Genomic DNA, 20,706 nt, shown 5'->3' with positions numbered 1-20,706 from the left:
CAAGCACTTTAAATCGGTAGATTGACTAACCTTCTGCATTTATTAGTTTCTCTACCTTCAATGCTCAATACCAATACTTTGGCATCTGCAGAGCTTTGGTTCCCATAATCTTCTTTTCTCCCTCACGCTACTCTCCACGCCGGCGGCCTACCCACGTCGGCGGAGTCCCCAAGCCTCCACGTCTATTCGATCTCCTCTTCACAGGTATTGATTTTTCACAATTTTATTTTGATATGAGATATGCTGCATACATCGATTGTTTGTGGATGAAAAAATAGTTGATTGTGATCCTCAGATTAGCGATGGGTGAAAAGGCGGTGTGGGATAATGCCACTTTGAAGCACTTCATTGACATTTGCAAGGAGAAGCTTATTCTTGGGAATAGACCAAATGGCTGTTTTACTGGAACTGGTTGGAAAAACCTTGAGGATAAACTTCTTGCAAGAACCGGGTTGAAACCAGTGAGGTCACAATTGAAGAATAAATTGGACAACATGAAAAAATATTACACCGTGTTCATGGAACTGAAAAATGCTGCCACTAAGCTTGGATGGGATGATGCGAATCAAACCGTTGATTCTTCTAGCATGTGGTGAGATGAACATCTTGCGGTGGGTTAAGTTTTATTTTTTTAATGGAATTCTATTTGCCTTTATTATATTTTGTTCCTGACCTTGATAAATTTATTTTACAGCGACGCAGCAACCGAGAGAGAGGTATCAAGTGCGTCCATCTCAGGTTTCGAAAGCGGGGGCCGAAGTATCTTGATGATTTACATCTGCTGTTTGAAAATGTGCATGTCATTGGTGCTTCCGCATCATGTCCGGGAGATATTTCTTCAAATGACTCGAGTGATGAGAACACAATGGAGATTACTCCCAATGAGAAACCAAATCCAGGTGGAAAGAAGCGCAAACAATTGTCTAGTCCGACTGAGGAGAAGGAGGAGAAGAGTCTATTTTTTTGGATGCACAAGAACACATGCATGAGGATTGAAAGTACAGCTGATAAAATTGGGTCAAGTCTTGAAGCATCATCAGCTCCTCCACAATCCAGCCCTGTTCCAACTATTGCACAAGCCATGAGAATGGTGAAGGATTGTGGAATTCAAGAAAAAATTGATGCACACAGCTACCTTATTAATCATGAAGGCTGAGTTTAGAGATATACTCAGTGCGCTTGAAACAAACGAAGGAAAGTTTGATTTGATTGAGAGGGAGCACGAGATGAAGAAGACCACATAGATCAATTTATCTTGTGTTTCAACCATTTATTTGCTTACGTTCTTGTATGTTCGAATAATTATCTTGTATGTTGGAACTAGTATTGTTTTCTACATTGGAACCAGTGTTGTTTTCTACGTTCGAACTAGTGTTGTTTTCTACGTTGGAACCAGTTTTGTCTTGTATGGTGGAACTATTTTTCCCATGTATGTTTAATAATTTTTTCTTGTATGTTGGAATCAGTTTTGTCTTGTATGTTGAAAGCATTATTTCTGCATTTGTTGAACAATTTACTTTATTTATGTAGATGGATGCGAATATGTAAGAGCTGGATAGAAAAAGGCAACAGTCTCTTCTTTCACTAAATGAGTTATCTCAACATGCTGCTCTTCTTGGAAATCTGGATGCTTTTTACAATGAGCGATATGCTAACAAAGCTGAATATAGAGCAAAAGAAGATCCGGAATCTGGTTATGATTGGGTTATGAAGTGCTTCAAGCGTCCAAGATACTTTTACAAGATGTTTCGGATGAGTACAGATGTTTCGGATGAGTACAGAGGTTTTTATGGCTCTTCATGATTTATTGGTGTCTTCGTATGATTTGAAATCCTCTAGAAATGTTACATCAATAGAATCATTGGCAATGTTCCTATGGATTGTTGGAGGGCCTCAGTCATTTTACCAAGCTTAAAATCATTTTTATCCGGTCAACATGGAAATTTCATATGAAGTTCAAAGAGGTATTGAAGTGTTTACTTGAATTAGCAAAATATAACATCAAACCGAAGGATCCAACATGTAGCAATGAACGTGAGAAGTTGAAAGAACATCGTTTCTGGCCTCATTTTAAGGGTGCTATTGGTGCAATAGATGGATCACATGTTCCGGTTGTTGTTTCGGCTGATGAGATGATTAACTACACTTGTCGTCATGGATATACATCACAAAATGTACTTGCCATATGTGACTTTGATATGAGGTTCACATTTGTGGTTGCTGGATGGGCGGGTTCCGCACATGATACACAGATCCTTAACCATGTATTGGCAAACTTTCTTTCATTTCCTGTACCTCCTAAAGGTAAATAGTCCCTTATACACTTTGATCATCATTTTTTAGAATGCTAACTTATTTTTTATTTTCAGATAAATACTACCTTGTTGACTCCGGTTATCCAAATCGAACTGGATACCTTGCACCTTTTAAGAGGACTAGATACCATATACCAAAATTTCGTCATCATCGTGGACGTCCACCGCAAGGGAAGCATGAGTTATTCAACTTTTTGCACTCCTCTCTCCGCAATATCATTAAGCGAGCATTTAGAGTTCTCAAGAAAAATGGCGCATATTGAAAGATATGTCGAGTTTCTCAGCTGAACGGCAGAAAGAGATCATTATAGCTTGTTTTGCACTACATAATTTTATTCGTGATAGTCAGTTGCGTGATAAGGAGTTTGAGAGGTGTGACGCAGATAAGAAGTATATGCCAAAAGCATCAAATATTGAGGAACAAACTCAAGATGATGGTCGTGAGATAGAGAGAGAGAATGAAGTTACTATGAACATAATTCGTGATAGGATAGCTACTTCGATAGCTAATGCAAGGGGAACGTGAGATTGCTATGTAGCTGACAACTCTTTTGAAACGAACAATACACTTATTTATATATGCAATATTTAATTTCATAATAAATATGATAATTTAATGCAAAAATCACATCATTATGTTTATTTTACATGCAAACAACATTTTAGGGCCTCAGGGGCGTTACATACATTTTATATCAAATCTACAGTTTTACAGCAGGTTAAACCAAACGGCTTTTAGCTTTTTCACAGCTGTCAGCTCACAGCAGTTTTTTCAAAGTTGACAGCTCACAGCAGCTTTTTCACAGCTCACAGCTCAACCAAACGCACTGACAGTACATTTTTGTAACAATTTGCGAAACCATGGCTAAGCCTATCTCCAGCGATATCCTCTAAATCTCATCCCCTATCCTTTTCCTCCACATCAACTTCATTCTCTATACCAAACTTAACTCCAACAACATTCTCTATTTCCATCTTCTATACCCCACAATCTCAATTTTTTTTCTTTTTTTCCAACAGCCCGCACCCCCCCTCCTCCTCCGCCCGTCCCTCGGCCTCCGCCCGCGCCCCTCCGCCGCCTGCCCCCCTCCTCCTCCGCCCCCCCCCTCCTCCGCCCGTCCCTCGGCCTCCGCCCGCGCCCCTCCGCCGCCCGCCCCCCCACCTCCTCCTCCGCCCGCCCCTCCTCCTCCGCCGCCCGCCCCCCTCCTCCTCCGCCCGTCCCTCGGCCTCCGCCCGCGCCCCTCCGCCGCCCGCCCCCTCCACCTCCTCCTCCGCCCGCCCCCCTCCTCCTCCGCCGCCCGCCCCTCCTCCGAGCCCGCCGCCCCTCCTCCGAGCCCGCCGTCCCTCCTCCGCCCCTCCTCCGCCGCTCCTCCGCGCCCGCCCGCCGCTCCTCCGCGCCCGCCGCCGCCCCTCCGCGCCCCGCTGCCGCCGCTCCCGCGCCTCGCGCGCCCCACCGCGCCCTCCCGTGCCCCGCCTTCCGCGCCTCGCGCGCCCCACCGCGCCCTCCCGCGCCCCGTGCCCCGCCTCCCGCGCCCTCCCGCGCCCCGTGCCCCGCCTCCCGCGCCCCGCCGCATCTCCCGCGCGACCGGATGGAGGACGCCGGTCGTTGCCCGCCTCTGTGCGGGACGCAGAGCGCGTCCCCCATTTTACTGCATGGTGTAGAGTTTACCGATGGAATGATAGAGAAGCTACAGTATTTTCTATAATAGAGAACACATCCTTTCACAGTCCACCGCTGGAGATAGCCTAAGACCCGGAGCTGGTATCCTGCGTTCAACCCCAGGCCTCATCCCATCGTCCAAAAATGCCAGGCAACGGCCCATACCGACAGATTCCACCGACACGAGACCTCTGAAGGCAGCCAGGCCTCGACGACGACCCACGAGCGTCCGGTCCAATCCAGCCACGGCCTACGCGGCCCACACCACCCGACAACGACGAGTCAGTGATCCAGCCAAGCCGAGCGGCGCCAATTCTCAGCTGTCATCGTCTCCTTCCTCCATCACCCCCGGCCTCGCAAACCCTAGCTCCGTCTCGCCGCCGGCGCCATGTCGAAGCGGCCGAAGCTCGAGGGGTTCAGCATCCCGCGGCCTACGTCCTACAGTTTTGAGCGCTCGCAGCCCGTACCCCGGCTCTACCGTCCCACCGACGACCCGGACCTCGACGACATCGCGTTCTACGACGACGCTCCCACAGACGACCCCGCCTCAGCTGCCGTGGCCAGCAAGTCGGAGGATGGGGAGGAGATCGACCCGCTCGACGCCTTCATGGCAGAGATCCAGGAGGAGATCCGCGCGCCGCCCCCGCCGCCCAAGCCCGAGGCGCTTCGCCGCGCAGACTCTGACGATGACGAGGATGACCCCGTCGAGAGCTTCCTGCGGGCCAAGAAAGACGCCGGGCTCACGCTCGCCGCCGACGCTATGCGCGCCGGTTACGACTCCGACGAGGAGGTCTACGCCGCTGCCAAGGCGGTCGACGCCGGCATGATGGAGTACGACTCCGACGACAACCCCATAGTCGTGGACAAGAAGAAAATCGAGCCCATACCAGCACTCGACCACTCGACCATCGAGTACGATGCATTCACCAAAGATTTCTATGAGGAGAATCCGTCAATTTCAGGTGAAGCATTTGGTGCCTTTCATTCTTTTCTGAATTCTGAACCTGTGATACTATTTAGTTCGGTACATGTAATGTTGGCTGTTAACTAAGTCTTCCTTGCAGCTTACGTGCTTAAGCTACTTAAATCTGACCTTGCGTAGGATATGCAACAAGTGCTATGAATTCGTACTTAGCTTAGGAAAATATGTGATGAACCAAGCCTAAGTAGGTTCGATTGGATGCTCTGCTCCATGATGCAATCTGAACCTCCGCTGTCTTGACATGGACATGAACTAATGAAGCCATGCCCTGTTCCGGGATCACTCTTGTTTTGATTGCGTACTTATATTGATGTGTTAGAGATTAAATTTATGTGGTTTTTTTTTGGAAAAAGGTCCTTAGTCAGGCAGTTACTTTCTTTCTCTTCTGATGCTTATGCACTTGAAAACGTCTCATATGCCCTTTTGTATAACTCATTACAACCAGAAGATCAAATGCTTCACATTACTTGGGTGGTTGTTCAATTAGGAATCAAAAGCCCCATAACAACTGATTGTGATGGTACTGTACATGATATATTTCGCTCTCAGTACATTGCCATTTGTCTATGTTTATGCTTTATTTGCTGGACCCCATTAGGCCATGATGCAATGAATTATGCTTATCGATCTTGGACTGAAGCTAACTTCCACTCACCGGTTAGCGGAGGCACCTACTAGTGTTCCAAGTATATAAGGCTTGTCTAGCTCAGTTATAAGATTGATCTTGCCAGCTTAATTGTAGCTGAAATAAAATAAATGATAGATGTCCTTATTGCCCATAAGCTCATGACACAATTATCCCGTAACTAGGTTAAAGTAGATGCGTTAGTGGCCATTTTCACAGCATGGGGTAAAGTAGAAAAATCTGCAGAGGCTTGCACTATATGTGTTCAGACCAAAGTTTTCTTTCCCTGTCAGCACTGAACTTTGATCTGTATTCCACTCCAAAGGAGAAAATTTCAATTGGATGTACTTGTTTTGTTTAGGTTCTTCCTTCCTTCCTAAATTAATATTTTCTTAGGAACTAAGCTAATTCAACTGGGCCTTGCAAGTTACAAGTATTTTTCTTGATGACTGATGTGGTGACAACCATGCACAGATTGCTGTTTCTCATTCTTTAATGATCTGAGTTATGATGTACTGAACTCTTTCTTTCTTTCTTATAGGTATGAGTGACCAAGAAGTGGCAGATTATATGAAAAGTTTGGCAATTAGGGTTTCTGGTTTTGATGTGCCAAGGCCAATAAAAAACTTTGAGGATTGTGGGTTTCCTGTACCGTTAATGAATGCTATTGCCAAGCAGGCTTATGAAAAACCAACGACAATTCAGTGCCAGGCTTTACCTATCGTACTCTCAGGGAGAGATATCATTGGAATTGCAAAAACTGGTTCAGGCAAAACTGCAGCTTTTGTACTCCCTATGATTGTACATATTATGGATCAGCCTGAGCTTGATAAAGAAGAAGGACCAATAGGAGTGATTTGTGCTCCAACAAGAGAACTGGCACATCAGATTTATCTCGAAGCTAAGAAGTTTGCAAAGCCTTACAACCTTCGAGTTGCTGCTGTATATGGTGGGGTTTCCAAATTTGACCAGTTTAAAGAACTGAAAGCAGGCTGTGAAGTAGTCATTGCAACCCCAGGGAGATTAATAGACTTGCTGAAGATGAAGGCATTGAAGATGTTCAGGGCAACTTATCTGGTTCTTGATGAAGCCGATCGCATGTTTGATCTTGGATTTGAGCCACAAGTAAGATCCATAGTTGGACAAATCAGACCAGACCGACAAACCTTACTTTTTTCTGCAACAATGCCATACAAAGTGGAGCGTTTGGCAAGAGAAATATTGACTGATCCTATTAGAGTTACAGTTGGTCAAGTTGGCAGTGCTAATGAAGACATTAAACAAGTTGTCAACGTACTCCCTTCTGATGCTGAGAAAATGCCTTGGCTTTTGGAGAAATTGCCTGGAATGATTGATGATGGAGACGTTCTTGTATTCGCATCTAAGAAGGCTAGAGTGGATGAGCTAGAGAAAGAGTTGAATCAGAGAGGATTCAGAATTGCAGCACTTCATGGTGACAAGGATCAAGCTTCTCGCATGGAGACCCTACAGAAGTTCAAATCTGGGACATACCATGTTCTGGTTGCAACTGATGTTGCTGCACGAGGTCTTGACATCAAGTCAATTAAAACAGTTGTTAACTTTGATATTGCGAAAGAGATGGATATGCATATTCACCGTATTGGAAGAACTGGCCGTGCTGGTGATAAAGATGGCACTGCATACACTCTGATTACACAGAAGGAGGCACGCTTTGCTGGTGAATTGGTTCATAGTTTGATTGCTGCTGGTCAGGATGTACCCAATGAACTCATGGATCTGGCTATGAAGGTTATTTATCTTATCGATGATTTTTTTGTTTATTTGTTGGCATTACAAAGTAAGTTCTAGACTTGCATGGAATTCTAGTTGAATACTTTATGCAAACTGGATGTTTGCAGCAAGGTAGATACTATCTTGTTAATTTACATAGTTACTCTTGCAACTAAAATAATCCCATTTTTCTGAAACAATTGTGATTTGAATTGCAGGATGGAAGATTTAGAGCAAAACGGGACTCCAGGAAAGGTAGTCTGTCTTTATTTATTTACAGAGCAGGAAGCAGGTCATCTGGATTCTCTTTTATGGAAATGTTTTCTAACAAGTTGTTATGCTGATCAGGTGGGAAGAAAGGTGGCAAAGGAAAAGGTGGGGGTGGGGGTGGGGGTGGGGGTGCTGGGCGCGGTCGTGGTGTGCGTGGAGTTGATTTTGGCCTTGGCATAGGTTACAATGCTGAATCTGGTTCACAAGTGCCTGCTCCGAGAACTGCTACTGTAAATTCGTTGAAAACGGGGATGATGCAGCAATTTAAGAGCAGCTTTGTATCTGGATCTTCGAATACACCGAGCAGCAGTGCACCTTCCTTTGTAAGACCAGCACTTCGCGGCTTTGTGTCTGGGGGCACCATAGGAGGAGATGCACGGCCAGCACAGTCGGCCCCCTCCTTTGTCCCTGCATCCCGACCAGCACAGTCGGCCCCCTCCTTCGTCCCTGCATCCCGGCCTGAAGGAAATAGCAATGAAAACGGGAACCAAAATCCAGAAAGGTAGGTAACTCACATCGTGTGCCATTGCAGAATAGTTTTCTTGTGGATCCATCCGTGTATAATTTTGTGTCATCGTTCAGTATCCAGTTTTATGAGTTGGAAATTTTGCATGCATTGCAGTTCACGGGATCGGTCCAGGGAGAGGAAACGACCATCGGGTTGGGATCGCTAGTCCCCGTTAGCCAATGTACCGAATTGTGATATCTTTTCTCCCTTTGTTGAAGCATATTGATGTACACTGTAGATCACATGATGTGAAATTGTGAATGATAAGTGTTGTTTTTAGTTTGCCCTCTATCCTTCGTCCAACAACTGTTGTATGGGATGTATCTCATCTCAGTATCTGGCCGTCGGGCCGCAGGGTTTTCCCAGCTGTGATCATTTAACTGCATTTTGCAGGCTTGCAACTGCTGCAAGCCCGGATGTGGCGCAAGGATGATTCTACTTTCATTCTTTTGATGTACAGGATACTTCCACTTTGCCCAGGAACATGCAAGGTCACGAAATGTACCATCGCAACCAAGGAGCCAACAAGCAAGTAGTTGGGTGATCTATGCATGTTCCACAAGTTTTTTCATTGCATAACTAGGGCCTGTTTATTTTCATAGGACTAAATTTAGTCCCGTCGCATCGAAGGTTTGGACACCAATTAGGAATAAATATAGGTTAATTATAAAACCCATTACATAAATGGAGGTTAATTCGCGAGACGAATCCATTAAGCCTAAGAGCAACTCCAAGAGCTTAGCTAAATCCATTCGGATCCGTAAAAATGGAAAAATATTGGAAAAAAGTGATCCTACAGCCTCTTCTTCCTCTCTTCTCTTTCCGATTCGGCATCCCCTCCCCTCCGTTAGGTATGTTTGCCAAGTGGCTCCGACTCGCCATCTCCCTTCTCACCCGCGCACTCCTCTTTTCCCGTGGCACATCCTCCTCTCGTGCCACGCCGCCGCTCCCACTCTAGGCGCGGGCGCAGGAAGAGAGGGAGGGGCTGGCCGAGGAGGGAGGGACCGGCCGGAGAGCAGAGGGGAGGGGAGAGGGAGGCGTACCTAGAGCTCCTCGTGCCAGCCCACCGATGGACGTCGCCGCCGCGCCTCGCCCCGCCGCTGCTCCTCACTGCAGGCGCGTGGTGAGGGGCGAGCGGAGGGGGAAGGAGAGGGGAGGCCGGGGAGGGAGAGAAGGGAGGTTGGAATGGCAAGGGGAGGAAGGGACCGGCCGCTGTTGCCGGGCCGTGGGGGGGGGGGGAGGAGAGGGAGAGGGAGAGCATGAGGCTGGGAAGGATAAAGAAGCTGGGAGGATAAAAGAAGGGGAAAGGAAGGGGATGATGTCTAGACCCACGCGTTAGTGTGGGTGGAGGGGGAGAGTTGAAGGAACTATTGGAATTTGAACAATGGAAAATGGAGAGTTCGTTGGAGTAAGCAACTCAATATGGAGAGTAATATTTTTAGAGAGTCAAATAGAGAGTCAAATAGAGCACTAAAAATGGCTGCTTTCTTGGAGATGCTCTGATTAGTCGATAATTTAAAAATATTGTACTACAGTAAATATATGCTAATGATGTATTAATTAAGCTTAATAGATTCATCTCGTGAATTAGTCTCCATTTATACAATTGATTTACAATAAACTTATGTTAATCTTTCTAATTGGCATCAAATATCTGATGTGACCCGTACTAAAAATTAGGGTCCGTTTGGATATTCGAACTAAACTTTAGTCCCCGTCATATTAGATGTTTATATACCAATTAGGAGTATTAAATATAGACTAATTATAAAACCGATTGCATAAATGGAGGCTAATTCGCGAGACGAATCCATTAAGCATAATTAGTTCATAATTTGGTAATATTGTGCTACAGTAAACATGTGCTACTGATAGATTAATTAGGCTTAATAGATTCGTATCGTGAGTTAGTCTCCATTTATGCAATTGTTTTTATAGTTAGCTCATATTTAATCCTCCTAATTAGCATCCATACATTCAATGTGATCTGTGCTAAAAAATTAGTCACCAGATTCAAACACCGACTTCATCCCTGGAGCCAAACACGCCGTTAGTTAAAATAATGGTGCATGCATATTCTATCTTGTCTAAAATCCTTTTGTCCCTATACGCGTAGAAGAATGCTATTCGTCTCTATTGTTCTATGGTCAACTAATCGTTGGCATTGTAAGTTATGCATACTTTTCTATATGTAAGTTCTACATACTTGGATTGTATAAACTTTGGTAGCCTGCCAGATTATTGACATATCTAGAACGTAGAAACAATGTTGTGGAACTTCATGGTGAGTGGTGGCCGGTGTCTGGTCAATTTTCTCAAAAATAGCAGGTTTCCCAACAACTCGAGGGAGGTGTTCAGGTGGAGTAGCATTCCACCGTCCCGGGCCCTGCTAGCGCGCACCGCGGCAGCACATGTTCGTACTTGATTTTTTTTCTTTTTCTTTTTCCATTTTTCTTTTTTTCCATTCAATTAGTTGTTTTTTGTCATAGTAACATTTAACATTTGTACTCATGTGGATCCTTTATCTGCAAATCTATATACATAATATAAGTTGTCTAATAAAACTTTAATCCAAGTTATGACAAAAGCTATATGTATAATTTATATCCGTCATATGCTACAAAATTATTAGTAACAAGTTAGGAGGAAGAAGTATGTTGTTTAGAAGTTGTATGTATAAGTTACACGTATACGTTGTATATGTTTTGAAAGTTATGCTAAAAATATAGTTCATAACAAAATGTTATTAACGAGGTATGTATCAAAGTTATATACATAACTTATTATATTCTAAAAATAGGAAGTTGCGGGAATAAAAGTTTTTTAAGAGTGAAAAGATTGGAATTCTCGGGAACCGCTCGCTCGGAGAGCTTCTGAAGAGCAACCGCTAATTAGCAAGCACGAGTTTGTCGTGGTGCCGCGAACTCGCAATGCACCAGGCGTTTTCACTTTTCACGGAAAAATCTTCGTACACGCGCTCGCCACTAGTCCTTTTATTTTCGAGTTCCCGCCGTGCCCCGCCGTGCCGGAGGGACGACGGGAAACCGGGAATTCACATTCACCTGAAGCGCGGGCCCATTCCCGGCTGGGCCCACTGCCTTTTGCAGAGATGCCACGGTCGGCCCCACCTAAAAGCCCAGCGGCGACGACGGTTGCCGCTCTACACTACCGCCGCCCCTCTTTGAGCTTTTCGGAGTTCCCCACGCCGATCAGAAGTTCAGAACCGGACCCACTCCGCCACTAGCGGAGGCGCACCACGCAAGGGCGGGGAGGGAGAGCGCGCGGCGAGGCGCGGGCGGTCGGCGGCGATGCCGAGGATCCCGGCTACCGAGCGGCCGCGGCTGACGCTCGAGGACTACATCGTCTTCTTCACCACTCGCAGCGGCAAGGGCCTCAGCCTCCACCACATCAACCAGGTCCCAGCTCTCCCCCTCCCTCCCTCTCGTCGTAGATCAGCCCATGTCCGTGGTCGCGTGCGCTTGTCCTGAGCTCTTGTCCCTTCTCCTCGTCGCAGATCATCTACATGCACGCGTTCGCCAAGCTCCACCGGGTGCCGAAGGTACACATCTCCTGTCCACAGCCATCATCTTCAATCGAGAGCCTTCAATCGTTTGGCCGTTTGGGTTTCTGATCACTGACGCCTCTCGTGCCCCTGACCGCAGCCGGCGATGGTGGACGCGCTCGGGTCGGTGGAGCTCATGCGCCCGCGCCGCTCCACGGTCCCCCTCAACGCCACGGCGCCGCCGCCGGGCGCCGCCCCGGCCGCGGCCGGCGCGCTCTCCGCGGGCGAGGCCACGCGCGACATCGAGGACATCGGCTGGCGCGAGTGCCCCGTCGGCTCCCTCCTCTCCGTCCGCGCCGGGCTGCGGTCGCCCGCCGCGGCCGCGGCCGAAACCCCCATGCCCATCTCCGTGATCGCCCCCGGCTCCACGGAACGCATCTCCCCGCCGAGCCTGCTCAGCGCCTCGTCGCCCCTGCCCCCCGCGCTGCCGGCAGCGGCCAGGAAGAAGCGCTCCCTTACGGGCAGGGGGAAGACCGCGATTCGGACCAGGCGGCGGTGCGTGGTGGAGCTGCTCACGCTCCCGTCCGTCGAGATGGCCACCTCCGCCTAGCGACGCCGCCGCCCGCCAAGCTGTGCTCACCGGCCCCCGTCTGCAGGCGAGCAGGCACCGGCATCTGCTTGATTTCTGCTTCTGATCATCAGTACTACAACAGCATGCACTAGTGTTGGGTTGGATTCGGATGCCATTGGATTAACTTCCGTTTCTGTTGCGACCTTGTTCCGTCCTTTTCGGTAGAGAAGACTCAAATGAGAGATCTGTAAATTATGATGGTGATGTGGAATCGGGCGTGAAGGATCGATGCTAATTAATCTTATTCAGTTGAAAGGAGTTGTGATCGATAAATTATGGTGGTGTTGAGGGATCACTGTGAAGGTTCAAAGCAAATCAAACTTGTTCAGTTGGTGACATTGAAAGATGCTTTTTCCGGCGAGCGTTTTCTCGCTTCTGGTAGTGTATGTATGTAGGAGTACTACTGGTAGTCCGATTGTTGATCCGGAGCTTTTGCATCCTGGTGGAGCAGTAGCAAGTAGCAACACGCCAACGCGCTGCAAGCAGTAGCAATTCTGATCCCTCCTCGCCTGCGTTGCTCGGGGTTCTGGACCGGCACGGAAGTCCTCCGCAGCTCCGCTGCCGTGATTGCTGGCCGTCTCGTCTCTTTGCTTTCCCCCGTCTACCATTCCTCGTAGCGTCGTGTCTCATATGCACCGAGAAGGCAAAAGAGCAGTGAAGGCAATTAGGCAAAGCCGAGAGGAACGACGCGATCGGCCGCTTTGGGGAGGATCGGAGGGGTGAAAAAGGTTCAACGGAACAGAGGAGTACGCCGACCGAAGAGGGCCTCGCGCACCGCATGTGAAGTGTCGTGCATCCGCGTTGGGCCAGCGGTTGGGAAGGGCGCACACGCTGCTCTGGCGCAAACAAAGCTGCTCTGCCTTCTGGCCTCTGCCTCTCCGGTGCCGGGCGGGCGGGCGTCACGCACCGACCACGACCGGGGGGAGTTGGTTAAAGCGTGGCTGGAGGCGTGGAGCGTACCTGCTCACCTTGAACAGACCGCGACGCGCGACTGATCCAACGACCAGCGTCGTTTGCGGTTCGCGTGCAGCGTGCTGCCGTGCTCCGACGATCCCGACTGCACTGCGAGAGACGGCAGGCAGGCCCGGGGGCAAGGAGGGTCGTAGTCTCGTAGAAAAAGGAAGGCGCAGGAGCGGAGGGACGTGGAAGATCGGGGGAGATCCGGCGGAAGTGGAGGAGCGCGGAGGCGGAGGCGGAGAAAGGCGGCGACCAGCGAGGGAGATGAAGAGAAAGCCCCTGACGCTGGAGAAGTACCACCGCTTCTTCCTCGACCCATGTGGCACCCGCATCACCATCGACCAACTCAACGAGGTACGTACTGTCAAATCTCCCCCTCATCCGGTTCGTCGTCCTCCAATTTCTCCTCACTCTTCAGGGTTCCTGCATGCATGTTGATTTTCAGTGTCCTAGCATTTCCTCTTCGTCGAGCTCGATCGGTTCTTCATCCCCTCAATTTTAGCTTATTTATTTGTTCCATCTTTTAAATAAATTGTAACGCGCATCTCCTGCAGATCCTGTTCATTCATGGCTTCATCAAGCACCATCATGGGAGAAAGGTAAATCGCGCACCAACCAACTCACCGGCCCCCAAAACCTCCATTAAACCCCTGTTCTGACTTCTGAGTTGTTTTCGTGTGACTGACGCGCATGGAGCTGTGCTTGCGAGGGCCCCTCCGAACAGGGCAGGATCATGGAGTGCCTGGTGGGGCAGGTGGACCTGCTGCCGCCGCGCCGCTCCACGCTGCACCGTGAGGCGCTGTCCACCGCGTCCCCGCCTTCCGCGGCCGCCATCACCGCGGCGCAGGCCAGGGACGACGTCGCGGCGATCGGGTGGGTCGAGTGCCCCATCGGCTGCGTCGCCGCGTTCGGCGCGCCGGGTACCGACGCGCCGCAGCCGTTGGAGCGCGTGCCCCGGCCCGCCGACTTCGTCCTCGCCGGGCGCCGCCCGCGGTCCAAGCGGACGCGCCGCTCCGCGTACGGGCCGCCCAGTGACGTCGCCGCGTCCACGAAGGTGAAGGCGGGCGCGCCCAGGAAAAAGGCGAACGTGATCGTGAAGGAGGAGCCGGAGCAGGAGCTGTCGTCGCTGCCCCCGCTGCCCCCGCCGCCTCCACCGCCGCTTTGGATGCGGTCTCCCACTCCACCTCCACCGCCTTCGCCGCCCCCGCTGCCATCTCCTCCGCCTCCGCCACAGGACGTGGCGCCGCGGCCTTCGCCCCCGTGCCAGCCTCAGCCTACGTTGGCGCCGATCCCCGCGCCACCAGCTTGGGGCACGCCCACGGTGCTATCGCATCCTTCACAGCTGTTCTGGGGCTTGCCGCTGCCCACACTGCGAGGGCCAGCGCCGGGGTGGAGCGTACCCAGGGTTCCGCCGTCTAACCCGGCGCCGTTCTGGGGCGCACCCAGTGTGCTGCCGCCGTTGCCGCCGCATGTGCCCTGGCGCTGGCCGCCCACCCCGGCGCAAACAGCGCACCCGCCCGTGCACCTGCTGCGGTCACCACTTTCCCTACTGCTACACCAGCCACAGCTGCATTTGCAGGGGCAGCAGCCGCCTCCTGCGCTTCCTCAGACACCGCCGCCTCCCATGCAACACCATCCACCGCCACATTTCTACGGGCAGCATCCACCTCCTGCTCTCCTTGAGACACCACCGCCTCCTATGCACATGCAGGTGCGCCGCCCGCCGCCGCATTTGCAGGGGCAGCAGCCGCCTCCTGCGCTGCCTGAGACACCATCACCTCCAGGAGTGTCCTGGGGCAGACCGGCGTTCCCGGTTCTTTGAGTGTTGCTAAGCTTCAGAGATCAAACACATGGATAGTGAACTGAAGATAATCAGGTTATTTGTTGTTTGAACTCTGAAAGGTTAACAGCTGTTTGTGACTGTGCCTTCTGTTTTCTGCCCCTTAGTTAGGAGTATTAGTTTTACCCCTTCTGTATCAAGCAGTTATAAGTGTGAACATACTGTCAAATCAGATGAAATAAAGAAGTATTATCCCTCTTGAGATCCCTCAGCTTGTAATATCAAAAAAGAGGATAGTAAGTTAGCATTCTCTCCCTACCTCTTTGAGATTCCTCAGGTCGTGCCATCCTGCCTTTTATATATCTTAATGGATTTTTTTAAAGCTGATATCTTAAGGGGATTGAAGTAATGTCATTAGCATTTGGAAGGATAACTTGATACTTCAGTCAAATAAGTTAATATTTCAGTCAAATAAATTATGTAGACACAGTCGTATTTATGTACAGGGCTAAACTTCTACTAGGACAGATGATGGCAGAACTACGTACACGTGGTGGCGATAACAAGTAACAGGTGATTGCTAATGGCAGCGGCCAGGGTTTCGTTCTCTTCCTACAGTAATGGCATTTGGCATCAGTGATTTTTACCGGTGGAATGGAAGAAATTGATCTGGAAAAATTACGGGACAGGGAGAAGAGGGAGAGGCTTCCTGGGCAGCCGCCGTTTCCTCCTCTGAGAAACAACTCCCCTCGGATCAGAACCCTCAAGAACCGCATCCAGCTCTGCGGGGTCGAGAGCCAGCCTCTTTTTGACGAAACCGTCCAAATCAAAATCACTTCCTGAAGCCTCAACTGCTTCGCTGCCGCTGTTACCAGCATCATTGCTGGAAAGGCCAGAGGTACCCGAACCTCCGGGCGCTGAAGTTTCTGAAGACTCAGCTGCAGAACTCCTGGTGGTAGGAGGACTCGGTTCTGCTGTGCTTTTAACAGTGTCCCGCCTTGCCGGCCCGGATGGCTGGTCTAGGTTTAGGAGCTTCTTCACGCTGTCTAGGGCAGGGTCGATGATGTCGAGGAAGCCCATGACCCAGGATGCATCATCCACAACTTCGATACGCTGTCAGCACGGACAATGATCAGTGACACTGTTAATTTTCTCACACTAAGTGACACAGGTAACTTGAACATAAACAGTTCTTGCCTACTGTATCGTCTATGGTCGACACCAACAATAGTCTTGTGTGGATAATAAAACAATGCAACATATGAACAAACAAATGTGTTGCTCCATAGACAGCTAGAACTAACCTGTTGAAAGTATAGATTCCGAATTTCTTCAGCTCGAACTGGATCCCCCTGTTCCTCCTCTAGTGCTGCCCATGTCATCCATGTCACCTCACTTTGAGAGTTTATGCTCAGTGAAGATCTCAACAATCTTCTGGCAGCGGTGTAGTTACCAGCACGCTGTTCTAGGACTCCCCAAGCCTACAAAAGCAAGGCAGCAACTATTACAGAATAGCAAATGGAACACTGGTCCATAAGTACATAACAGTTCTGAAATCAGCACCCAGAACTTCAGTTTGCTGCAAAAAAGGGCAATTTGAGACCCTTACAAATCATAGACAAAAAAGATTTCAGTCCGGTTAAACATATAAAGTTGCAGTAAATACAAGCATACATATTTGACAACCATGATACACTAGTTCATCAAGCATTCAAATGAACTTCTACATGTACATGGCATTCAAGATGAAAGCCATCGCTGACAGTTTAACAGGTACCAGACTCGTGAACTGAGTGATATGCTTTACCTGAAGACAACGAGCAGCGCACTCATTCGTCGAATTAACTGACAAAGCTCTCTGATAGAGGGCCCTTGCTGTTCTCGCATTTCCTTCTTTCCACTCCATCCACCCCCAAGCCTACAATGTGATCTACCGCTGAGTTTCAGATATACCTCAAATAAAATAGCATTAATGTAAAGCATGATTACGACAATTCATATGTACTAGAAAGTAAAAACAGTACAAAAACTGTTTCTGATCCTTCTAGGAAACTTACAACCATTTAGCTGTATATATCAGCCACAGTTTACTTGAAGATGCAAGCCTTTTCACTGAAAAAATTATCTCACAGTTTATTACTTTATTGTTGGGGATCTTTAGGCTCACAGTTTAAGCAAATGTGCATAAAAAATCAAAGGTTCAACAGATGAAATAAAAATACTGATTCATAAGTCGGTAACTGAGTATTCCCTGAACTTTCCAACTCCCCAAACCATTGGATTGTATGAATTCATTTTTGTCTGGGAAGATAAACAACTATAGCACTTGTAGTTTGCAACTCTAGTGGTAAGAAGTTTCTCCCAAAAAGGAACCTCTAGTGTAAGAAGTGCAAGAAGCAATATCAGAAACCAAAAGCAATTATAAATTCATGCAGATAAAGGAACCTCAAACAGTTTTTTTTTAAAAGGAAACTGCATGGAAGTTACATAATCAGATAAAGCACAAAAGTCTTACTATCCAAACAGGCTGATGCCTTGGGTCAATCTGAGATGCTTTTCTGAATAACACACGAGCAACATTTGCAGATGAATAGTTGTATTCCAGCAGTGCAAGTGACTGGAGAATTACTGGGTCCCTGGGGTTTACAGCATGCCCAATCTTGAGCAACTTCCTTGCCTTGTCAATGTTACCCTCATTTGCCTCGAATAATGCCCAGACATGCCATGAAAACCGGTTTTTTGGACTAGCCTGGACAGCTTTCTGCACATGGAAATTGAAGTTATACTCCATATATTGTAAAAATTTAGAAAAATATCACACATGTGAGAAAACACTGCATTCAGATGTTAATAATGGGCATCAGAACAACAATTCAACATAAGTTACACAAATTAATCCCACAGCATTAAATTCATACTAGTAGAGACTAGAGAGAATATCGTCTATGAAAGTTTAGACAAAGAAATAACTGACAGCAATTCCAGTACTACTTTACACTTCTTCTAAATACACATGAACATGAGGAGGCGGTCAGATGCATTTTGGAATGCGCAAAATCACACAAACAAAATCATAAAATGACAACAATGGTTATCCCAGAAAGGGAAAAGAAACTATTACCTCGAAGAGCTGTCTGGCCATAGTATTGTTTCCTGCACGCATTTCAACCTGAGCCCACGCCTACTAGAAAGTTGTCGTACATGAATGCACAGTTTGGTAGAAAAGGCAGCTCTGCACTTTTGCGCAGAAAAAAAATAATTATAAAGCAAATACTTACAAGCCAGCTTGCACAACTTTTCGGATTGGATTGAGTGGCTTGTTGGAACAAAGTCCGAGCTTGTTCAAAGCGCTCTGCTTTAGCTTCAAGCAAAGCAAGAGTTTGGTAAATATATTCATTTCCTCCACAATATTTTAGGGCTTTCCCTAGTAGGTTCCGTGCCTTTTTTATGTTTCCTTGCTTTATTTCTAAAATTGCCCACCCATGCCAAGCAGCAATGTGCTTTGCATCAGCCACAGTAGCAGCATCAAACAGCTCTCGTGCCCTCCGAATATTTCCACCTTTGCTTTCTAGGACTGCCCAACACTGTCAGCAGTAGAAAAAAGGGATAAGTGATGAATTCTATGGCCTCATGCTTTCATTTATTCTTAAATGGCATGCATTGTAGATGCATGAAATATAAACGGTTATGGTTGTAGCGGCACAAATTGGCCTGTTGATGGATAATGATTCCAGCATGTTGCATAATTTAGTCATAAGGAACAAATGATTTCTTAAACGATAAGAGATTATATTTTCAGGTGTGTAAATAAATTTAATAACAACCCTGATACGAGATATCAGTCCCTTTTCATGTCAAAAGATTTTATGGAAGGATATAACTCAGAGAACCACTGTTGTCCCTTAAAAAAAAATACAGTGTCCATTGTAATGTACTGTGCTTATTCATCTATTTGGAAAAAAAAGCCAGACAAGCAGTAGACCTTCATGGAATACAATGCACTAACTGAAGCCCAAACACCGAAAACCGCTGATTGCTGAATTAAGTGCAAATAAACAAAATCATACATTTAGGATAATGCTGAGCTCATGTACCTTCTAACTTAAAGGAATTATAGTTAGAGAGCCTCCCAAACCAGACATACCAAGTAAACATACCAAGATTACCTTAATAGTAACATCCCAAATGCGAAAGTTACTAGGAAACTGGTGTTCGACATCTTGCGTAGTACTCTACAAAGTTGAGCATATGAACTGATCATGTGCAAACCTGCCAAATGTATGGGTTTTCGCCTTGCGTCGCCTGGCATCCCCTTTCATACACCGCTCTAGCTTTGTCATACCTCGACTGCTTGCTGTAAAGCTTCCCCAGTGCCACATATGGACGTCCGTCTTCAGGCCAGAATGAGATACACTGGTTCAGAAACAGAGCATCAGATCTGTCAGCTCAGAACAATAAGCAGCTAAGCCCCACGTATAATTACTCAACTAGAGCACATAAATGCACTTATGCACATATTCTAGTTTCATCTCGCCTTAATTCGCTAGGTAGAAACCTTGTGTTCGTGGACTGTATGAACTCAAAGTGCGTAATGCTACAATTCTCTACGCGCTCACCTTGTCTAGGAGCTTCTCTGCTTCAGGGAACTCAAATTTCCTGGTGTGCACTTTGATGCGGTAGAGCCAGAGCTCGAGGTTGATGGGCAGCGGCCGCTCGCCGGCCGCGGCGGCGAGCTCCCCGTCCGTCGCCGGTTCGAAGAGCGGCACCTTCTTCGCGATCTCCGCGAGGCCCCTGTCAAATGCCCCGCCCATCGCCTCCCCCTCGAAGCGGCCCCCATCCCGCTCGGGCCCGCCCGCCGCGGCCGCGCCAGCCGCTGCAGCCGCGCGCGCGCGGCGGAGGCGCAGGGAGAAGTACGACGACGACGACAAAGCTGTGGCCGCTGAGGCGAGCGGCTTCGCGCCGGGGCTCGGTAAGTGTGGGGGCGGCGTGGAGGGGGACAGGAGCCGCATCGCCATGAGCTCAATCGGAGTCTGGCTGCAGCAAACTGAGCGGGGCGCGCCTTTGAGAGAGAGAGAGAGGGAAGGAGACGAGGGGGTTGGATTGACGGGACTGCCCTCGCGGATGCGGTGCCGTTAATGCCGTACCGGGCGTTGGAGGGACAGAAGCGGGAGGACGGGATGGGGGCGCGGCTGGAGGTTGTCAACGCGCCACGTCGGCAATCACCGCCGAGGCGCCGAGACTCCTGTCACTCGACGGTTGTGTTTGTGCTGTGTGACTTCTAAGCTTGAAATCTGAGCGGCGTGACCTGTGCCGGCGCCCGGCGTGCGTCGATATTTTTGTCTAGTCTACGCGGGTGGCGTATTTTCTCTTGCCGAAGGCGGTTGCCCCTCCAGCACTCTTCCACGCCTCAAGTAGTCTCGTGTAGTCGTGTGCTTGTGACTTGTGAGAGTGTCACTTTCTTCAGCATCTTTTTTTTTTGCGAGACTTTCTTCAGTATCTTCTGGTAATGAAGTTGCTTGCGTGTCCCGCGCTCCAGGGTTATACGAGGCCAAATGCCCGTCACTTTTTTAAAACAAATTAACTTGGCAAAGGGAAAGGAGAAACCGCAAACCTCTAGTTGTATATATAATATATGTGATTTGTGACGGGAGATACTCGACCAATCAACGCATTGAGCAGAATAATGAAATAATTCGAAGTCATGGAGTCTATCAATAAATCTAA

General features: G+C 48.4%; 4 protein-coding genes across 5 annotated transcripts; 3 read left to right on the top strand and 1 right to left on the bottom strand.

Annotated features, from left to right (window-relative positions):
* The first annotated feature begins 4,245 nt into the window (after positions 1-4,245).
* LOC112876462 (DEAD-box ATP-dependent RNA helicase 24) lies at positions 4,246-8,477 on the top strand. Of its 2 annotated transcripts, XM_025940582.1 has the most exons (5): positions 4,259-4,937; positions 6,124-7,352; positions 7,553-7,589; positions 7,683-8,106; positions 8,227-8,477. In XM_025940582.1, exons 1-5 carry the CDS (start codon positions 4,364-4,366, stop codon positions 8,276-8,278), a joined length of 2,316 nt encoding a protein of 771 aa, XP_025796367.1. In that variant the 5' UTR covers positions 4,259-4,363; the 3' UTR covers positions 8,279-8,477. The 2 variants fall into 2 exon arrangements, 1 of the variants encoding a protein (XP_025796367.1); XR_003225325.1 differs by lacking the exon at positions 8,227-8,477 and having other exon boundaries at positions 4,246-4,937; positions 6,124-7,466; positions 7,683-7,730.
* Positions 8,478-11,161: 2,684 nt separating this feature from the next.
* Positions 11,162-12,574, top strand: LOC112877396. The gene is made up of 3 exons (XM_025941695.1): positions 11,162-11,528; positions 11,627-11,671; positions 11,775-12,574. Exons 1-3 carry the CDS (start codon positions 11,421-11,423, stop codon positions 12,222-12,224), a joined length of 603 nt encoding a protein of 200 aa, XP_025797480.1. The 5' UTR covers positions 11,162-11,420; the 3' UTR covers positions 12,225-12,574.
* A 194-nt stretch (positions 12,575-12,768) lies between these two features.
* On the top strand, positions 12,769-15,287 carry LOC112875762 (extensin-like). The gene has a single exon (XM_025939731.1). The coding sequence runs from the start codon at positions 13,936-13,938 to the stop codon at positions 15,022-15,024; it is 1,089 nt and encodes a 362-aa protein (XP_025795516.1). The 5' UTR covers positions 12,769-13,935; the 3' UTR covers positions 15,025-15,287.
* Positions 15,288-15,423: 136 nt separating this feature from the next.
* LOC112875761 (protein high chlorophyll fluorescent 107) lies at positions 15,424-20,026 on the bottom strand. The gene is made up of 8 exons (XM_025939730.1): positions 19,599-20,026; positions 19,252-19,395; positions 18,261-18,566; positions 18,104-18,163; positions 17,498-17,743; positions 16,790-16,900; positions 16,287-16,463; positions 15,424-16,095 (listed from the first exon to the last, which is right to left on the bottom strand). Exons 1-8 carry the CDS (start codon positions 19,995-19,997, stop codon positions 15,661-15,663), a joined length of 1,878 nt encoding a protein of 625 aa, XP_025795515.1. The 5' UTR covers positions 19,998-20,026; the 3' UTR covers positions 15,424-15,660.
* Between the last annotated feature and the right edge of the window lie 680 nt (positions 20,027-20,706).

The sequence above is a fragment of the Panicum hallii genome, chromosome 9 (assembly GCF_002211085.1).
Source record: "Panicum hallii strain FIL2 chromosome 9, PHallii_v3.1, whole genome shotgun sequence".
Lineage (NCBI taxonomy): Eukaryota > Viridiplantae > Streptophyta > Magnoliopsida > Poales > Poaceae > Panicum > Panicum hallii.
This window is presented reverse-complemented; position numbering and strand designations above follow the sequence as displayed.